General features: G+C 35.1%; 1 protein-coding gene across 1 annotated transcript in view; it reads left to right on the plus strand.

Annotated features, from left to right (window-relative positions):
- The first annotated feature begins 220 nt into the window (after positions 1-220).
- The window catches only part of LOC149785006 (putative ammonium transporter 1), a 30,768-nt gene continuing 12,536 nt past the window's right edge, over positions 221-18,452 (plus strand). Inside the window, exons 1-4 of the mRNA XM_089931174.1 lie at positions 221-747; positions 8,550-8,639; positions 11,031-11,258; positions 14,163-14,263. Of these exons, the coding sequence (XP_089787300.1) occupies positions 630-747; positions 8,550-8,639; positions 11,031-11,258; positions 14,163-14,263 (537 nt within the window). The 5' untranslated portion in view covers positions 221-629. The remainder of the gene's footprint in view (positions 748-8,549; positions 8,640-11,030; positions 11,259-14,162; positions 14,264-18,452) is intronic.

Here is an 18,452-nt window from a genome sequence, read left to right on the forward strand (position 1 = left end):
AAAGGTTTGCACTTTTAACTTAGCTAACACAAATGATCTCCACGTGCAAAGCACGACGGCTTTGAAACTGTCACGAGAATCTAGGGGGCGTGGTGGTGATCTTATGTTTACCATTGATTAGTCAGATTTCAGCTATATTTGACAGGAAGGTGGAGTGAGGGTATGATCCGGTATGTTATAAAGCTGTTCAAATTGGTCCTGGACAGACTCTTTTTTTTTATACGAATATTGTGGAATCGAGCAGTCCAGTAACCATCATTTTCTGCGGAGTGGAGTCTCGGAGTAGAATTACAAGAATTAGCAAAACGTACTTGTCAGGCAATATATTTTTGAAGAGTGTTTTAATTTAGTGCAATATTACCCGTATGCTTTCGACCATTTTTCTTAACTTTTGTTTTAAATTATTTGTTGAGATCATTATTCCAGTTTCTCTCTCTGGCTCAATTTCAACATTAGAGAATGGAATAACTGCATTTCTTCGTAAGATAGATGCATTGATTTGTAAACAGTACAGCAAAAAGATAATTCTTCAAAGTTCTAGAAATCAGTTCAACTGATCTTAAATTTATTTCCTAAAGAAAGGAAGAGTTCAGTTTATTTAGTGTTTCCGTAATTACCAGTGAAGGTAAATGGAAGACATTGGCAATACATCCATATACAATACATCTAACCTGGAAACGTCAGTGCGCACTTTGGAGACCAATTTGGACCAGTTCCTTTTGATCATAATGGGATTGTGCCTACTGTGTGAGTATTATTATTATTATTATTATTTCTTAGATCTTGGCATTGGTTTAAAAATGCATCACATTATTAAGTTTGTATCACAATAAATTTAAAGCAATTCTGAGTAGAATGTAAGATTGCAGTTTAATTTGGCGTTTTCTAATCTTAACATTATCTCGAGTAACATTAAAACGGGGACTAAAAGTAACCGTATCGCCATTCCAAACATCTACACAAGCTATGACCGAATTGCATGACGCTTAAACTCCTTGAATTATTATCATTATTGGAACTTTTATCAGCAAAATGTCAGGACTTTTAAAAATAAATATACAGTACATTAATGTTATTTATAGAATCGATCATATGCATCGGTGAAGGATACTCCAAACAAAGGTCAAAATTTTTCCTCAGGCACAATACTTTCGATGTGTATTGGAAGCAAATTGTGACCCCGAAGATGCAATTTTCCATCCAACACCGATGCAAAATAAACATTTATTAAACATTAATAATAAAAAAAAAAACAATCGGCGTTGAAAAGCGACTACTTTCAACTGCGAAACGCCAATTTAAACTTTTCTCACATCAACATGAAGTTAAAAAATATGTTTTCAGAGTAGACGATTCCATGTTATATTTGAACGCACGACCTTTCGATCCCGTGGAATATACTGTCGAGGTAATTGGGCAAGAGATTATAATAATAATTATGACATTTTAGAGATTATGAGATTAGTAAAGAGAATGTTAATTGTGTTGTAAGAATGGAGGGTGGGAGACAAAATCGACATTATAGATAGAGATTTTAAGCTTGATCTCCGCATGTGACACCAACCCTCGAACTAAGAAGGCATCTTCACTTCACCCACCCCCTCAATTAATACATATGTATGTGTAAATGGTGGTTAAAATAGGGGTCGTTAAACTAACTGCAAAATATTTGCAAGTGAAATGTCCAAGAGAATGGGCAGATTGGGAGAGGGGGAGTGGACTGTTTCTCAGAGTAATGTTTTAGGATTTCAGCTAAAAATATCTAACTATTTGAGTGATAGCCAAATGCAGAACGGAAAACAGCGGCAGCGGACTGGAACTGACGCGAATAAGAATAGTGCTTTTTGCATGATGGTGCACGTGATATTCCGGGGTTAAGGTCAATTTTGCAAGGATAACACCTGATTTGGATTGTGATATTGCTGTGTAATCGTCAGGCGTAGAAGGAAAAGCTCGTGAATTAGGTACAAAAGTAGGCAAAGTTCAAGTTAACACTGTCTATTTACATAACCCGAACAATTGCATGACATTAAAATTCATATGTTGTATATACTGGAATGTTTGCTGATTGTGCATGCACGAAGATTTAATAACCAATTAAATACACGATCCACTGATTATTTTGTATGCATTGAATTCACAGATTTACTTTAATGAACAGCAATGTAGTTTTCAAGTAGTAAAGCAATTCTTGTCCGATAGATTTAAAGCAATAAATTAAGCAAATAGTTTTTTTTTTGTGTAATGGGACTATGGGAGTCATTCAGTTCATTACTAGTCTGATTTTGTTCCTCTCTCTCTCTCTCATACTATAATTGCATAAATACAGCGATCACAATTGGTATGGAGTAGTACACGATACACTCTTTATCGCTAGTTTGTTTCGTCCAGTTTTATGTTTGGTAATTAGTATGGAGTAGTACACGATACACTCCTTATCGCTAGTTTGTTTCGTCCAGTTGCATGTTTGTTCATGCAATATCAGGTGGATATTAACATTTATAACTGATATTAATACCAACAAAGAGTAAATTTGTGGTTATGGTGACCTAATTTATATTCAAAACGGGTTATGGTAAGATTTTGGATTATGTATTATGCAGGCGAAACATCCGAGACATCATTAAACGGAATTTCTTCTTGGTTCATTTCTTTGTACAAATTTATATCCAATTATAAGCTTGAAAGAAGATAAAAATATTTCCTCTGGATTGACATCATGTGTCATGCAAGATTTCACTCGCCGTCATTCACGCGTGTAACTATTCGTATATGTGGGCCTACTGAGATGTCGGTCATTTCCTGAGGCAGACATTTTTGAGATCAAAACATGTAGATAGAAATAGTGCTCCGAGTTTTAACCAACATTTAATATGCTTCATGTTATATATTAGTTTATATCGACATAGAAAATGAGTGTCAGGAAAATGCCAGACATGGAAAACGTGCAGTGGGAAATATATCAGACACATTTTCAAAATCTACTTGTACGAAATGATTGACCTGGAAAATAAGACTTGAATTTTGTGGGTTATATAAAGAGGGGTCTAGCATAGTGTATTTGATAACGGAATGACAACTTATAACTCTTTTTTAGTGAAGTTTCGTCCATCCCATTATCAGATGTCATTACGGTTTTAGTATTCCAAAATTATATACAAGATTTAAAAAACAAAACAAAAATACCCACAAAAACCCCAACAACAACAAACAAACAAACAACTTATTAGAAACTGAAACGGCAGGTTCATCTGGCGGCCCCGATACCATCCCTCACCCAATGCAGAGCCTCTTCATGAAATCTCGTGGCATTGTGATGGGCCTTTATCTGCAATCTCAAGGAATTATAGTGGTCTTTTTTATGAAATCTCACGGCATTGTGGTAGGCATTTATTTTAAATTGAATCTTGACTTATATGCTTTTGATTTTTAAGTTATTTTAAAGCAAAGTCAAAATTATATGAACGACTTTCTTAGCTTTGACTTTTTTCTTCTTTACTAAGTGCTCAATGTCACTCACGCACCATTTTGTAGTTCGATTCCATTTCTTTTTCCATTGCTTTCCATTTCCTTTTACATCTCAGTTCCCTTCCATTTCCATTTCTTATTAAAACTATTTCTAAACATTTTCTAGTAGTATAATACTGTTTCTCATTGTATATATTACATATCTACTGACATTTGCGTTGCTTCGACTAGGCAACTAGTTAATATTTACTGTAAAGTAAAGGATCTGGCATATATTTTACAGAACGTCGAGTTTTCTAGAGCTGCGTTTGTGATAGAAGGCAATAACAGTTAACGAAATGTATTAGTGGCATTTCTCGGTGGCCTAAGTGGTTAGAACTTCCGCCTCAGATGCGGGAGGACGCGGTTTCGAACCCGGACGAGTCATACCAAAAACTTACAAAAATGGTGTTAACAGCCACCTCGCTCGGCGCTTAGCATTAAGAGGTTAGTGTTAGGATTGGTCGGCCTGGTGTCAGGATAATAAGACTGGATGGGACATAATGACACATGTCTACGACATGATGCCCCAGTGCTAGACATCGCTATAAGCTGCCACACTGTTGATATGGTAGCGATATGAATGAAGAATTGTTAAAGCTTTGTTCAAAATCTAAATCACACACACACACACACACACACTGCTGGCATATTAAGATGATTTCATCATCTTTAGATGCTTATAAAAAAGGAAGAGAAGGTATATATAAAACCATTGTGATATGATGAAAGGTGGATGTGATAATGATGCTTCAAATAAAAGAATATAGTGTATCAAGAAATCGATTAGCAAAATTCATTTTAATGTAGATCTATCAATGATAGTGGTACTATCATTATTGATTACACTAAATACAACATACATAAGGATGTAGTAGCTATAATTTATGATGCATTATAATTCCATTTATGATGCGTTATAATTTCATTCATGATGTATTATTTCATTCATGATGCATTATAATTTAGAAAATCATGGTGGAAATAAATTTCATTCCCAATTTATTATTTCGCCAAGAAAAGTTTATCAACTCAGCAATGGTGCATTTGGTCTCCTGGTTTTCTCTAAATCTCTATGTGTGTATGTGTGCGTGCGTACAGATCTGAATTTGCCTGTTTTCTTACTGTTCTTTCTTTTTTTTTCTATTCTAGAGATAAGTCTACCATTCTGAATCTTTAATCCTTTGAATGAGTTGAGCAATTATGTCCCCGTTTAGATTTTGTGTTCTTACTTTATTTAGATGTATCATTCACCAGTACACGTATAGAAAGTACAGAGAGAGAGAGAGAGAGAGAGAGAGAGAGAGAGATAGATAGATAGATAGATAGATAGATAGATAGATAGATAGATAGATAGATAGAGTCCTATATTTGCTACTAGAAGAATGATTATTTGTCAGTAATGATCTTCAAATTTCTATCACATTATTTGACCTTTCTTACGTGGTATGGTTGCAATATAAAAAGCTCTGATAAATCCTCACTATTTCACTGACCGGTGGCCACTCCCTGTTTGTAAGTGGAACACAGGAAATTCGAGTTAACGCACGAGTTGTTTCCATTTCATTAATGCGAAAGCTATACACATACACTTATCCATATGTAATATTACCAAATTATCTGGGGACCGAGTGGTCTAAAGCGCTCTCCGTTACGGATCACTGCCATCTCACCTCTGTTTGCGTGGGTTCGAGTCTTGGATTTGCCTAATGTTGGTATGTAAGAAAGCTTGCCAGTAGCTTCTCGTGGGTCGGTGGTTCTTTCTGGGGTTTTCCCGGGTTCTTCCTGCATCATTAATACTGACCGCCATGTATAGCCTATCGTGTGCTGAAAAATGGCGTCAAACCCTACAACAACAACTACTACTATATTATCTATTGACGTGAAAATGCTGAATCAATCTCGTGTCCTCCTTTGGATAAAAGTTTGTTATTGAAAATAAGATGCGGCTAGAAACTGATTACATCAGAGCTGACCCTTGGCCAATAACCATCCCAGCGTTAAGCATTTCATGATATGTCACTGGTATCAAACACAGCCCGTGGATTTGTTTCCTGCGGTCGGTAACGACACTCGAAATTTGTCAAATTATTAATAATGCAACTGTTTTTCTTCATGGCCAGCCAGTTCTTATAAAAATTCGATCATTACATCGTTTGCTTTTTGTTTCCACTCTTTCAAATGGCTGCCTTTTATACGAGCCGCTTTCGTTGTATGAGAATGATTTAGTGATGTGGCCATCGGGCTATGTACCAGTCGTCATGTGTCCCTTGTATTGTTTGTTTTCAATGTTTATGCTTTTTCACGGAACAAATATTCCACGAGAAAAAGGCTTTGCGAGAAAAATTGTTCATAAAGATCTAATTTTCACAGATATTTGTCCGAGTGGTCTAAAGCGCTCACTGTTACTGATCAGTGTCATCTCACCTCTGTCTCGTGGGTTCGAGTCTGTTTGGCCAATGTGGGCATGTGAGAAAGCTTGCCAGTAGCTTCTCGTGGGTCGGTGGTTCTTTCCGGGGTTTCCCGGGTTCTTCCTCCACCATTTACACCGGCTGCCATGTATAGTCTTATCTTGTGCTGAAAAATGGCGTTAAACCCCACAACGACAACGACTAAAATTTGTCTAACCAATACTTTTAAAACCTTTGAGGAAAGGTGACTTCTGGAGAACAAATGTTTTATTTTTGTATATTACGAAATAATTTATTTACGAAAACAGAAAAGTCATTTTAAAGTTTAGGCTTTATATCGGTGTTTTAGAAGATTTTATCACTTGTAATAAGTAATAGTATGTTCTAATGTAAAAATGTTATAATGTAATAATAAATATTTCTTCTCCACACTGAATCTATTTAACATGCATCAGAAATCATTAGATATTATGGTGTAACGAGTGACCGACTCGTAAACGTCTCACATAAATACATACCTGCTCTGGTGCACACATAATCACATACATACATGCATCAATGCATGCCTACCTATCTACTACCTTCTTCTTACAGACTGCTATGTATATTTAATTTCTATTGTTAGTTTATTCTCCTTGATTATATGTTATATATAATTTTATCAAGGGCATGACCTTATACAAAATGAAATTAATTTATTTTGTAAAAAAGGAATTAAAATAGTGAAAATTTTCAAGTGGGTTAAATATTCAAATCATTATCAATGGAGATAAACTATTTTATTTTGGGTCTGGGACTTGTACACTGGATATTTCCCCATAGAAAATCTGGTTTACCTGATGTGTCCCATGATCTTTATTATAATGTTGGTAATGGACCTTATCTTGCTGACAACATATGATCTAGAAATGAAAATTTGTCTTTCATCCTGGTTCTGTTTGTGTGTTGTAGCTTTTTCTGTAATTTTGTTTACTTGAGAGCTTATTCATCCTTGCTGTAACTGAATCATTCTTATTGTTGTGTTCAGTATTGATTTGGGTGGAAATGTTTTTCTTGAATTATTAACTGGAATTGCAAAGTACTCGACAAAATTTTTAGACAGAAACATTAATTTGGAATTATATGAATTTAGACAAGAACGTGTATCGATTATATTACTGTGATTCATCAAAAGACTGTTAGCACATCATTACAGTGGATGCCAGGGACGTATTAGCACATTCGAGACTACAGGCTCATCAACATTCAATATTGGACTATATTTGAAATACCACTGGAGTTTAGTTGGAACTTCATGTAATTGGACTTCTGATAAAACGGTTATTACTATTTGGGATTTGATTCACAAGACTTAAGTTAATTTTTAAATTATGACTTTGAATTTTAGCGATACCTCCATATATTACAAGACAAACAGACACAAAGACAGACAAGTTACTGTTCTAGTTATGCCAGCCACTTTGTAAAAGATCGTCCAGTAAAGTCACCATGACGCAGAAAAGCACATCAGTTAATCATGAAACCTGTTGATTTGGAACGTATTAGTTTTGCAGCTTGAAGAGTTAACTGGTCTAAAGATTAAATAATTTATGAGATAAATAGGATGCTTTCGGTTTTTCACAAATGACAATCAATATGAAATGTCTCTAACATCAATATCAATAAAAAAAAACTTGCTTTTGAAACACACTCGTCTTAATTATGCTTAATTTAACTTTACAATCTCTCTCTCTCTCACTCTCTCTCATTATTAGTGCCCTATTTATGCGAGATGTACCATATATATATATATATATATATATATATATATATATATATATATATATATATATATATATATATATATATATATATATATATGCTGTAGATCACCTCAATGTACGCATTTTACATTTTTGTTTTGACTCGCCAATATGTCCGTTCATTTCCTTTTATGAAGAATATTTAACTCGATCTGATTGAGTTTAATTGCATCGCATAAATTTACAAAGCTTTTCTGAATTTCGGTAAATAGGTTTGGAGAAAATTCTCCGTCCAGCATTTCTTCAACCTGATATCAGCTTGAAGCGAAAAAAATATGCTACAATAAATTAACCTTCAAAATGAATCGCTGTGGAACAGTTTCCATTAATTCATTAAACAATGAATCATACAATTTACCCCTGCAAGTCCGTTTTCGATTTTTGTTTATTACAAGCAATATTTGTGCCCATATTAGCTCTGTGGTGTAAATGGAATCTCCATTCCTATTTTACCTGAGCGGGAAATGCAGTGATTCAGTGGATAGCGTGCCGAATTAAAGTCACTGGGCTGCAGGTCCTAAGTCGGGGTCTGCTGCTATGAGGTATCGGAGAGTGGTACTGTGAGTCATTCGTATTCCTGTCTACACCAGTTGATGTCGACAGCTATGTGTATCTGGAAACGGATTTTACTCTCGCTGCCTTCGCAATAAATGGTTATCATGTGCTGCTGTGCCTTTGAAGACCAATCAACTAGCTATGAAACAAACCCATTCCACCGAAATCATAATATGGCAGCCTACAGCCTACTAGAGTATTCAGTTGAAATTTTGCAATATTTAATTACTTTCAAAAGTAGAATAATATCTGCTAAATTCTTTGTTTCTTCCAGTTATGCAGTCAGGTTTCGCACTTCTGGAGGCAGGCTCTGTGAGAAGCAAGAACGTCACCAACATTCTATTCAAGAATGTCTGCGATTCGTGTAAGTACATGCTATTGATTAGACCAAAAGTGATTATAATTATTTTTTCATTTAGTGCAGAAAAGTAAAAGCTAAAATTAATATTTTTGTACAAAACCACAAGTGGTAATACAAAATGTTTCCACTTAACGAGCGAAAAATTTCATAGTATTCCGTATCAATTTGTAAAGCAAAACATTAATGTGCATGGATCTTGTTCTTTAAATTTCGTGTCAATGCGATTAACGGATGCTTTACTACATCGTTAAAAGATGTTCCCAGATGTTACAATAATTGTAGGACAGCGACCCTTTGCAATTTTAGCTTCACATAACGCTTCAGATTATGTATTTGGTCAAGATAGCGACTGCTTTTCATACAAAACTGAGATTTTATTGCTCAGAAGGATACAATGAACATTTCATTTGTGGGGATACGATTGAGACATCTTATCAATTGTATCCGACAGACTTCATAGGTTTAGTGATTGTGGGTATACGTGTAACGACTTTGGTCCCATGTTTTGTTGAAATCTGCAGTCAGAAGTGGATAATGTGACCTTGATAATCTGGTCTGGTAGACTTAGAGACGCTACACTCTAGTTCCGATTGTTACTTATTGTCGGATTGCAATCAACACTCATCAACGTACAATTTTTACTTCGTGTTCAAACACGGTTACGATTGGGATGAGAGTTAAAGTCATTACTTAATCCAGGTTATTTTCCCGAAAAGATATGTGCTGTTTGTTGCGATGTTGAACATGTTTACAAAACTATGTAGTGAGATCAAATATCGAATAGCAAACAACAGGTCATTCAAGTTTAGTCACTGACAGTTTGCCTGGTTCTAATGGAGAAATAATCGCGACAACTTTAATACTTGAAGCCTACTTTCTGTTTGGAGATTGTTTCAGTGAATTTCTTGATGGCGCTCATTTCATGATTACATTCATTTCATGATTACATTCATTTAGGGTCTATATTTTTGATTCACTTTTCATTATAAGAAGAGAGAGAGAGAGAGAGAGAGAGAGAGAGAGAGAGAGAGAGAGAGAGAGAAGGAAGAAAAAGTAAAATGAAATGGACCTAAATATGAAATGGATTTGAATAAGATAAAATATACTCGATACCATAATCTTAAATTAGAACGAGTTTGTAATTAAAAAATGCACTCTGGTTATGTTTCGGGGCGGGAAAGGAACCCCATCGACATGGCTTATGAACACTTATTGACCACACGACCTTGACTTTACCTACGCTACATCAAAGTCTTTCTTTCCGCTGACACGGAACAATAGATGAACGCAGTTCTGTGTATATATCTGGCGGAAAACACCTTCATTGCCAGTGGTATTATCACTTTGCAGTTACTTTAAGATTATGTTATTGAGTATATTTTATCTTATTCAAATCCATTTCATAGTTAGGTCTTTTTCATTTTACTTTTTGTTCCTTCTCTCTCTCTCTCTCTCTCTCAAATATTCATAACACAGTTCAAATGAAATTCAAAACGAACTGGGAATTATTAATTAGAATTCACGGAATATAAAAATACCGACACACGGTCGTCAAAGAAGACACCAAAATAGTTTTAATTTTGGTTTGTGATGCTAATTACTTATTTAACATCAGTATCGAACGATATATCTGTCATGTAAAATGCAATGGGTACGTAATAATTTTCAGTGGCTTGATATGAAATAAACAAATGTCATCTATTATACATTCATTTGGCGTACGATGTCATATTTCCGAATCACATACTCTGTTCTAAGACTGTGTTTTCGCTGAAGTCCGCTTATTTATATTTGCACGTGTATATTGATGGATGGGGATTTAACATTACGACAGTACGATACTTGATATAGGTTGTTGATTAACAGCTAAGCTTTCAGCAAATGTAATGATATGAACAGCACCAAAAGTCTGAAGGAAGATATTCATTCAAGATAAATGTAGAGATATAGTACTAAAAGGGAATATCAAAATGTAAATGTTACAATTTTGTAAAAGGTATAAAAGATAAAGGTAACAAAATTCTTTAAACACGAGGAAAACAGATATTAGATGAACCACATTCCCGCATGAAATCCAGAATATTCCTAGATATAACTAATAAAAGGTTTGCAAATCACAATTTAGTTTTTTATCAATTCACAGATGTGAAGCTAAAACGTATGGAAAACTGAAAAGAGGGGCTGTACAACTATTTCAAAACCATATTCGTTGTTTCTTTGAGTAAGCGAAAAGATCTCTTTAGGTTAGGTATATTAATGATTTTAGTCCTTATAATTTCGGCGTATCTTAATCTACATCATACTGAACTTTTTTTCTGCCAATTTGTACCAAACAAGCATATAGTTTCATGTATATATAAACAAATTTTGAAAATTATTCCTTTATATTTTCAGTCATTTGTGGTGTATCCTATTGGCTCTTTGGCTTTGCACTGGCCTATGGAGATGGAAATCAATTCATTGGCTATTCGCATTTCGCGATTGCTGACCTTCCTGCCAATCGCTATGGATATTTCTTCTTCCAGTTCACGTTTACTGCCACCGCCGCCACAATTGTGTCGGGGGCCATGGCCGAGCGGTGTGAAGTTATGGCCTATTTTAGCTTCAGCTTCATCATAACTGGTAAGACAATAGACAACTATATGTTTAAGGGACTAATTAAGTTTCTTGTTTTGGGTTTAACGCCAACTTTTAGTTCAGGATTGGCTATCGGCGGTCAGTATGGCCGAAGGAGGCAACCCGGGTGAAAACCTGACGCACGGGATGCTACTGCCAACCTTTCGCACACAGCCACATTGGTTGAGCCCGAGACTCAAAGTAAAATGAAATTTTGAAGACGCGATATACACTTTTTTTTTAAAGATGATTGTACAGCAATATAATTGGACGTATGCAACACGTTTATGGCGGCCCTTTTGCTAGCTAAAGAGTCTTGATTCTGGATGGTGTAACTTAATTTGCTATTTTGGTATTTCAGTCTTTTGGGATTGATCGTCGTTCTCGACACGCACGTATAAGACTAATTGTTTGTACACCCAGCTCGTTGTTTTCAGGTTCCACCATCTCAAATCATTTGTCATTATTTCATTCCAGATAACGAAAGTTTAATGATGCCAATGGACAGCCCTATACGAAAATGAACTCATTTACTATCAATGTAAAACACAGTACATGTATACAAAATGTTTAACAAATAGCATATGTGGGTTGAATATCTACTTACAATACCGAGAAGTGAAACTGACCTGCCACGCAGATCTCAGTTGTCTTAATTCCAAAGGTCAGAAGGTAACATGGTTCACTCTGACGCTTTTGCTGTTCAAAACTTTCACACCCTTGCACGGTCTGCAAAACAACTGCTGCCTTTATATAGTATTGTTTTGCTTGTTTGTTTGTTTCATGAAACCTTGATGTAAAAAAATTAACCTTCACATATCTGTGTTGACTCCAGTTGGATGGATGTCTAGCCAAGGACATTATAGCTCCTAGCGCTGACCATTGACTTTACCGAGGCTTTAGCTTTGAATGGTCAACACACGTTCAGCCCCTATTAAGATTAAGGAATGTTTAAACGACGATAGCCCCTCTTGTTTAGGATGAAATTTGACAACCGTATAATTTTTATCATAGTTTGATCTTTGTAAAATTGCGCATGAATAGATTTTTAAGATCTTTTTACAATTGCGCACGAATAATTTTTTTATATGTATTAGTATTAGCGTTTAATTGCATATCAGCACAATAATTGCTATACGGTGCCAATAAAAAGCAAAATGACTTGCACAATGTTTAACAGGCTTTTGGAAACAGATGTTGCTTCCTATGACATGTTATATACTTTAACATGTTCATTTGGAAACCAGACATGAAAGGAGCTTCAATATATTACGACTTGTCAGATCGAGGCCACTGGTATAACTTGACGAACAAATAGAATAACTCTTGCGTTGTAAATGGTACGACAGATACATCAGAGAGAATCTGGTTTTGATAGTTGACTGCTGAAACTCACACGAAGTAAAGAGTTGAGAAACTGCACCTTTTCCGTATCTTCGAGTACGTTTAATGCCAATTTCAAGACATTTTACTATTTTAATGTATGTATAATATCGAGCACATGACATTTCAATATTTTGATGCATGTATTACGCTGAACGCATGATATTTCAGGATCTTCATGCACGTAAATAGAAGATATCTACGTTCTCGAGTAGATATAAGAAAAATATTTCACGAGTCAAGTAGAAACGGTGTATTGTCACAAATGAAGAAGGACTCGAGTGACAATATCGAATGCATCGGCTTCATGAGTAAAACATCTACTAAAAAGATATATATTTCCTTATTTATTTTTTCCAAGACATAAGCCTCCCATTTGCGTCGAGTTTATTCAATTCAGTGCCATTAGGGTTATTGGTTGCATTGCCTCATCGAAAAAATTATCACAGCGACTTTGTGTGTGCAAATTTGAATTTTACGTATAAAGCTTTAAAGTGTGCACTTTGTCAAATTAAAGTTTTCATACAAAAACATGAATGTTTTTCTTTATTTGTAACGCGTTTCTTTCACGGACTGATACAGGCTACATTGCTTGGATATAGTTACTATAGAAACCTGACAGAATCGTTAACATACGTCATAGCGTCCATGCAGCTAATTATAAAAAGTTAATACTTGAAACCTTCTGTTTATTGTTTGGAGTTCACTTTTAGGCATTCTTGATGGCACTTTCTTGTTGATTAAATTAATTTATCCTATCGGGTAGGCAGACAGATGTGGAAATGTAAGTTTTAAAATCGCATACAATGGCAGATATTTTTCGTAAATGGAAAAAGAACGTAGTTCCAGATGTGATTGAAGTTTTCTCCCACTGATATATTTCAGTATCTCGTGATGGAGGAAAAAATAAAAAGTCGATGTCATTGACATTTCGGAGATTACAAAGGTAGCATAATGTTTATGGATTTTATTTAACCAAGCGTTGTCAAATTAATTCAAGGACTATTTGCTTATATTATAGATTAGTATTGAAACTTCTCTAAATTCTTTGCTTTGCCACATTCTTAGTGTTATTTAATAAGGTTCTGATTGGCTTGCATTTACCGTCATGAGGTATTTTTGGAGGTATCAGTTTTTATTGTTTGAGAAAATTTAATTTATCCAAGTATTTTATTTTGCGGATTCGCGAAAGTCATTTTTTTTCGACAGAGTAGTACATTCAGGTGGTTTTGTAGCGACAAAGTCAACGAAAACTGTTATCCTGTAAAAATAAAATGAATTCAAGTTTTCTTTGTATGCAGGTACATGTGCTAAGTTGGCTTTTTACACATTTTATCTTAGATCTTATTTGGAAAGTCTTGTCATACTGCATTTTATTGTCTGGTTACTTAATATTTCAAATGTTTGGCATATACTCTTTGGCAAGAGATAAAACTTTTAAGCAAATCAACAACGTCCAAAGAGTAATTACAAAGTTCATTTCAGTCAAGCCTGAATGATGTATATTGTACCCTGTCTTTTCTTCAGGCTTTATATATCCACTGGTAACTCACTGGACTTGGTGGCATGATGGCTTTCTAGTCAAGGGAATGGATTATGGAGGTGATGTGGGACGGATAGGATACCAGGTTAGTTGCATAAGTGCTCCAGGAGCAGGAGAGGAAATTCCGTAGAAGACATGGGGTAACCGTAAATATGGTTGCTACAGGAGTCATGAATCCTATGGTCAAGAGTCCTAATTTGTTTATTATGTCAGTTTTACATTTTTGTAAAGTTTGTTTAGTTTTTATTTTAGCAAATAGCCAAGGTGGAACTCGCCCTTTTTTCATGTCTGTCACTAGATGGAGTACACTGCGGGATTTCATAGACAGTTTGCTGTTAAAGGATCTGAAAAATGGAACATATAGGTCTATAGTACACAATCGCCATTTGGAATAAATAGGTCTATAGTACAACATCGCCATTTGGAACAGATAGTTGTATAGTAAACAACCGCCATTTGGAACAAATAGGTCTATAGTACAAAATCGCCATTTAAAATAACGTGTGGCTCATTTATGTTTTGTTAAGGTATATGTTCCCGTTTTGGTCATTACAACACCTTTATACAGGCCACATGACTTCAGATGAGCACACCAAGGACTATACATTATAACTTATGAAAACATACATTGTAATTATTACAAGTGAAAACTGTATCAAAATCATTATTGTAACTACAAGGTTGACTAGGTCAAGTGATAGTACACTCTCAGGATCAGAGTACAATGATTTTTCTTCGGTTAGTATTTTGCACATTTTGTCCCAACGCATATAGCTGGTTTTCATCTGGGCTATTATTACACAGTGGATAAAGTAACTTCGTCCCTTATCCACAATGTGTCGGTTTGCATCTTGCCCAATATTATACAGTGGGTAGATTGAGTTCGTCCCATTTTGTCAGTTTGCATCTTGTTTTTTGTTCCACAGTGGGTACAGCGGGTTCGTAGCCACATTATATAGGTTTGCATCACCTTTTTTACGATTCTAGGTCGGAAACTATGTAACGGGAAGAATTGAAAGAACAATGTAAGTTAAATATACAAGTTTTTTTATTTCTCTAAGTTGTAAAGTATAAATTTAAGAAACACATTATTATTACTTAAATCCCAAATAATCCTAAATGTCCCTTCACAGGCCTCGAAGTAAAGAATGTTCCAAATTAGATTCCTACAGACTTGAGTGTCCTAATATACCACTATGATGTAACCGAGAGTGCTTCGAATAAGTTCTCAATAACTCCAAATAATGTATTATTCCAGTCACACAGCAACATTAATAATTCCAACGAATGATGGATTAAATAATTCCTCAAGCATTTTATCTGAACAAAATTGCAAACTCGGATCATATTTTCCAAAGGTCTGATATGAAACATCAATGACTGAATTTGTTTACAAAGCCTCTATTTATACATTGTCACTTGACCTATGATACAACACAATGTTCCGTTCCTTAGATTTTACTTATTTCTAGCTGGAAAACTCATGAAAGTGTAAGCAAGTTCTTTCTTGAATGTTCTGTATTCAAAAGACATGACTGCATGCAACCTACAAATTAGTCAAAAGTTAAGCCCACAATAGATGCACATAACCTTTTGCCTCATAAAAAAGTAGTTATACAATAAAGCATTCTTTTACCTATTAGTAAAATATACATATGATGCTATAATAAACATTACATAGGACGATCTCTTTTTAATAACAAAACATGTATACAACGAATATAGTACTTGTATACATGCAAGAATGCATCTGCAACTACATTGTCTTTTCCCGTTACGTGCCTAATGTCAATGTTGTATTCCTGCAAAAGATATCTTAACAATATCTGATTTTTGGTTTTAATTTTTTTTAATTATAGTAAGGGGGCTGTAATACATAATACAATAATCAGAGAAAGAATTGAACTAAGATGCACATCAAAGTGCTACAAAGCCAGTATCATAACCAAACATTCCTCCTCGATTGTGGAATCATTTCTCTGCGACTTATTTTTTTTTAAAAAACAGCACACGAACGATCCATACAATTATATCTTAAATCAATACGCCATTAACCCCATCATCACTTGCATCAACAAACAGTTAAAATAATTTAATGAAATTTGGGGCTGAAACAATTGTTTACTCAAGAATCACCAAGTTCCCTGAGACTTGTCAGACCAATGAAATTCCGATAATATCCAGCCATACTCAAATTTCGGATCATTTGGTTTTTACTTACATGCACTGGTAATTCAGATATAGCCTTGACCTTACCTTCTACAGGTTTTTCTTAACCTTGTCCAACAGTGTCCTAAAATGTAATACAAATACGGCAAAACTCGCTTTAAATAACTTAGATGTCTGATTTGTGCCACTGAGTCGATCAAAGAATTTAATATGGTTTCCGACAGATCTTTCTAGGTAACGTTGTAAATGATGTCGTCGCTGTACGAGTCTCAATTATCTAACCCAGATTTCGTCAGATTCATTAAATGCTGGAATGTAGACGAAGAATTTTCATACCAAATGACACGACTTTATACTGATAAAGTCCATCTGGAGTTACAAACGGCAGGACTTTCTTTTGCTTTTTCCTTGAGTGGAATTGGGCAGAATCCTTTCAAAAAGTAAATATCTTGAGTTCCCAATTTTGCCAATGCAGTGATCTGTTTGTATTGAAAATGAATCAGTTTTGCTGACAAAGTTGACCTTTCCTACTTATGAAGTAATTTAACCTAAACGAGTCTTGAACACGTTCCGTAACTGCACACAACTACAAATGAATAACCTACTATATGGTTCGTCAAATGCACAATAGGTTGCAGATGAGCCTTCTGTATCTTCTGATTGGGCTTTCCTACCCTCTGAAAAGTGAAAAGATTCACAATATTTAAAACTTTCACCTTCAATGATTTAAGATCTTGTGATAAGTCTTATCGGCTCCAAATGGCCAGTCACGGTAGTTTCATAAGGAATGCTAAGAATTTCCTGTCTATGTAACCTCGGGTGGTCAACTTCATATCTCAATGATCACTGTTCAACAGCGAGCGTCACAGGTGGTCTCTATTTTCTCATAAGGACCCCATGATTCATTATATAACAGAGAAATATGGACTTCGGTGTTACAAGGGGCCTTTTACGTGCATATTAGTTTAATTCTTTCTCTGATTATTGTATTCTGTGATACAACCCACTTACTATAATTAAAAAACAAAACAGGATATCTCTTGATCTTGGTCCTGTTTGATAATGAGTAATTATATTATGTCACCCCGATCAGAATTCTAGTGGATAGAATGAGGTGTAAAATGATGATCATTGTGATCAATAATTCGTGACTGATCAATACCAGCATCAAAGAGAGACCTCATCAAAAGGCAGGTTAATAAATGTGATAGCTGAAAGTATACTTTCCTGACAAACATTATTTGCAGGAGCCTGTTTTGCCAGAGTTTGGGTAACTGTACAAGGAGGATACAAATCAAGGATTTAGTTCTCAATAGGATCGACATTTGGACGCAAACAAGGCTTGTCATTTGCAAGCTGATTAACTACCACATAGCCTTTTGTGAAAAGATGAATACCCACTATGGAAGGAACAATAAAAAATCCCTTAATTTCATAGGCGTAAACTCGACAATCGCCTATCTGCGATACAGAACCTTTCGAGATGACATGAATGATTCAGATTTTTCCAAAATATCCAACCAATATAATGCTTTCAGTATAAGACAGTGACCTTCTTAACGTCTTTTGAAATGTGAGGATTTGAAATAGCTATGTCTTTATTCTGTTGCTAAGTTTTCGTCCTGTAGCAATCACATATGATGTGCCCTTTAGCAATAACTACACGTAGGACGCGATAACAAGTTTCTGATCAGGCATATCAGATATTAGAATTTTAAACGTTTGCCAATTGAGATTCAAAAATACTTGTACCAGACTAAGCTGACGTTTTTAACAACAAGAACAACGAAGACAGCGAAAAGGAAGTTTATTGACAATTAATACTTTGAATCCTTGAATAATTATCAGCTGTATGAGCACAGGTAACCAGTTTCCAACGTTTGATCATCAAGATAGGTCTTGCCATCATGAAAAATGTAATTCTTAAAGGCTTCAATTATTATGAGCTGTCTGAGTTTATCTTAATTTTTATAAACCTTTTTGGTTGAGCACCACCTCTAAAATAGTTATTTTTCGAATGCCAATTCGACGTATAGTTCTTTTTCCCTTACAAATGGCCGTAGGGGCCCCAAGTGGCCGAGTGGCCTAAAGCGCTCACCGTTCTG

Source organism: Sinohyriopsis cumingii, chromosome 13 (genome assembly GCF_028554795.1).
Source record: "Sinohyriopsis cumingii isolate HCF-2022 chromosome 13, ASM2855479v2, whole genome shotgun sequence".
Lineage (NCBI taxonomy): Eukaryota > Metazoa > Mollusca > Bivalvia > Unionida > Unionidae > Sinohyriopsis > Sinohyriopsis cumingii.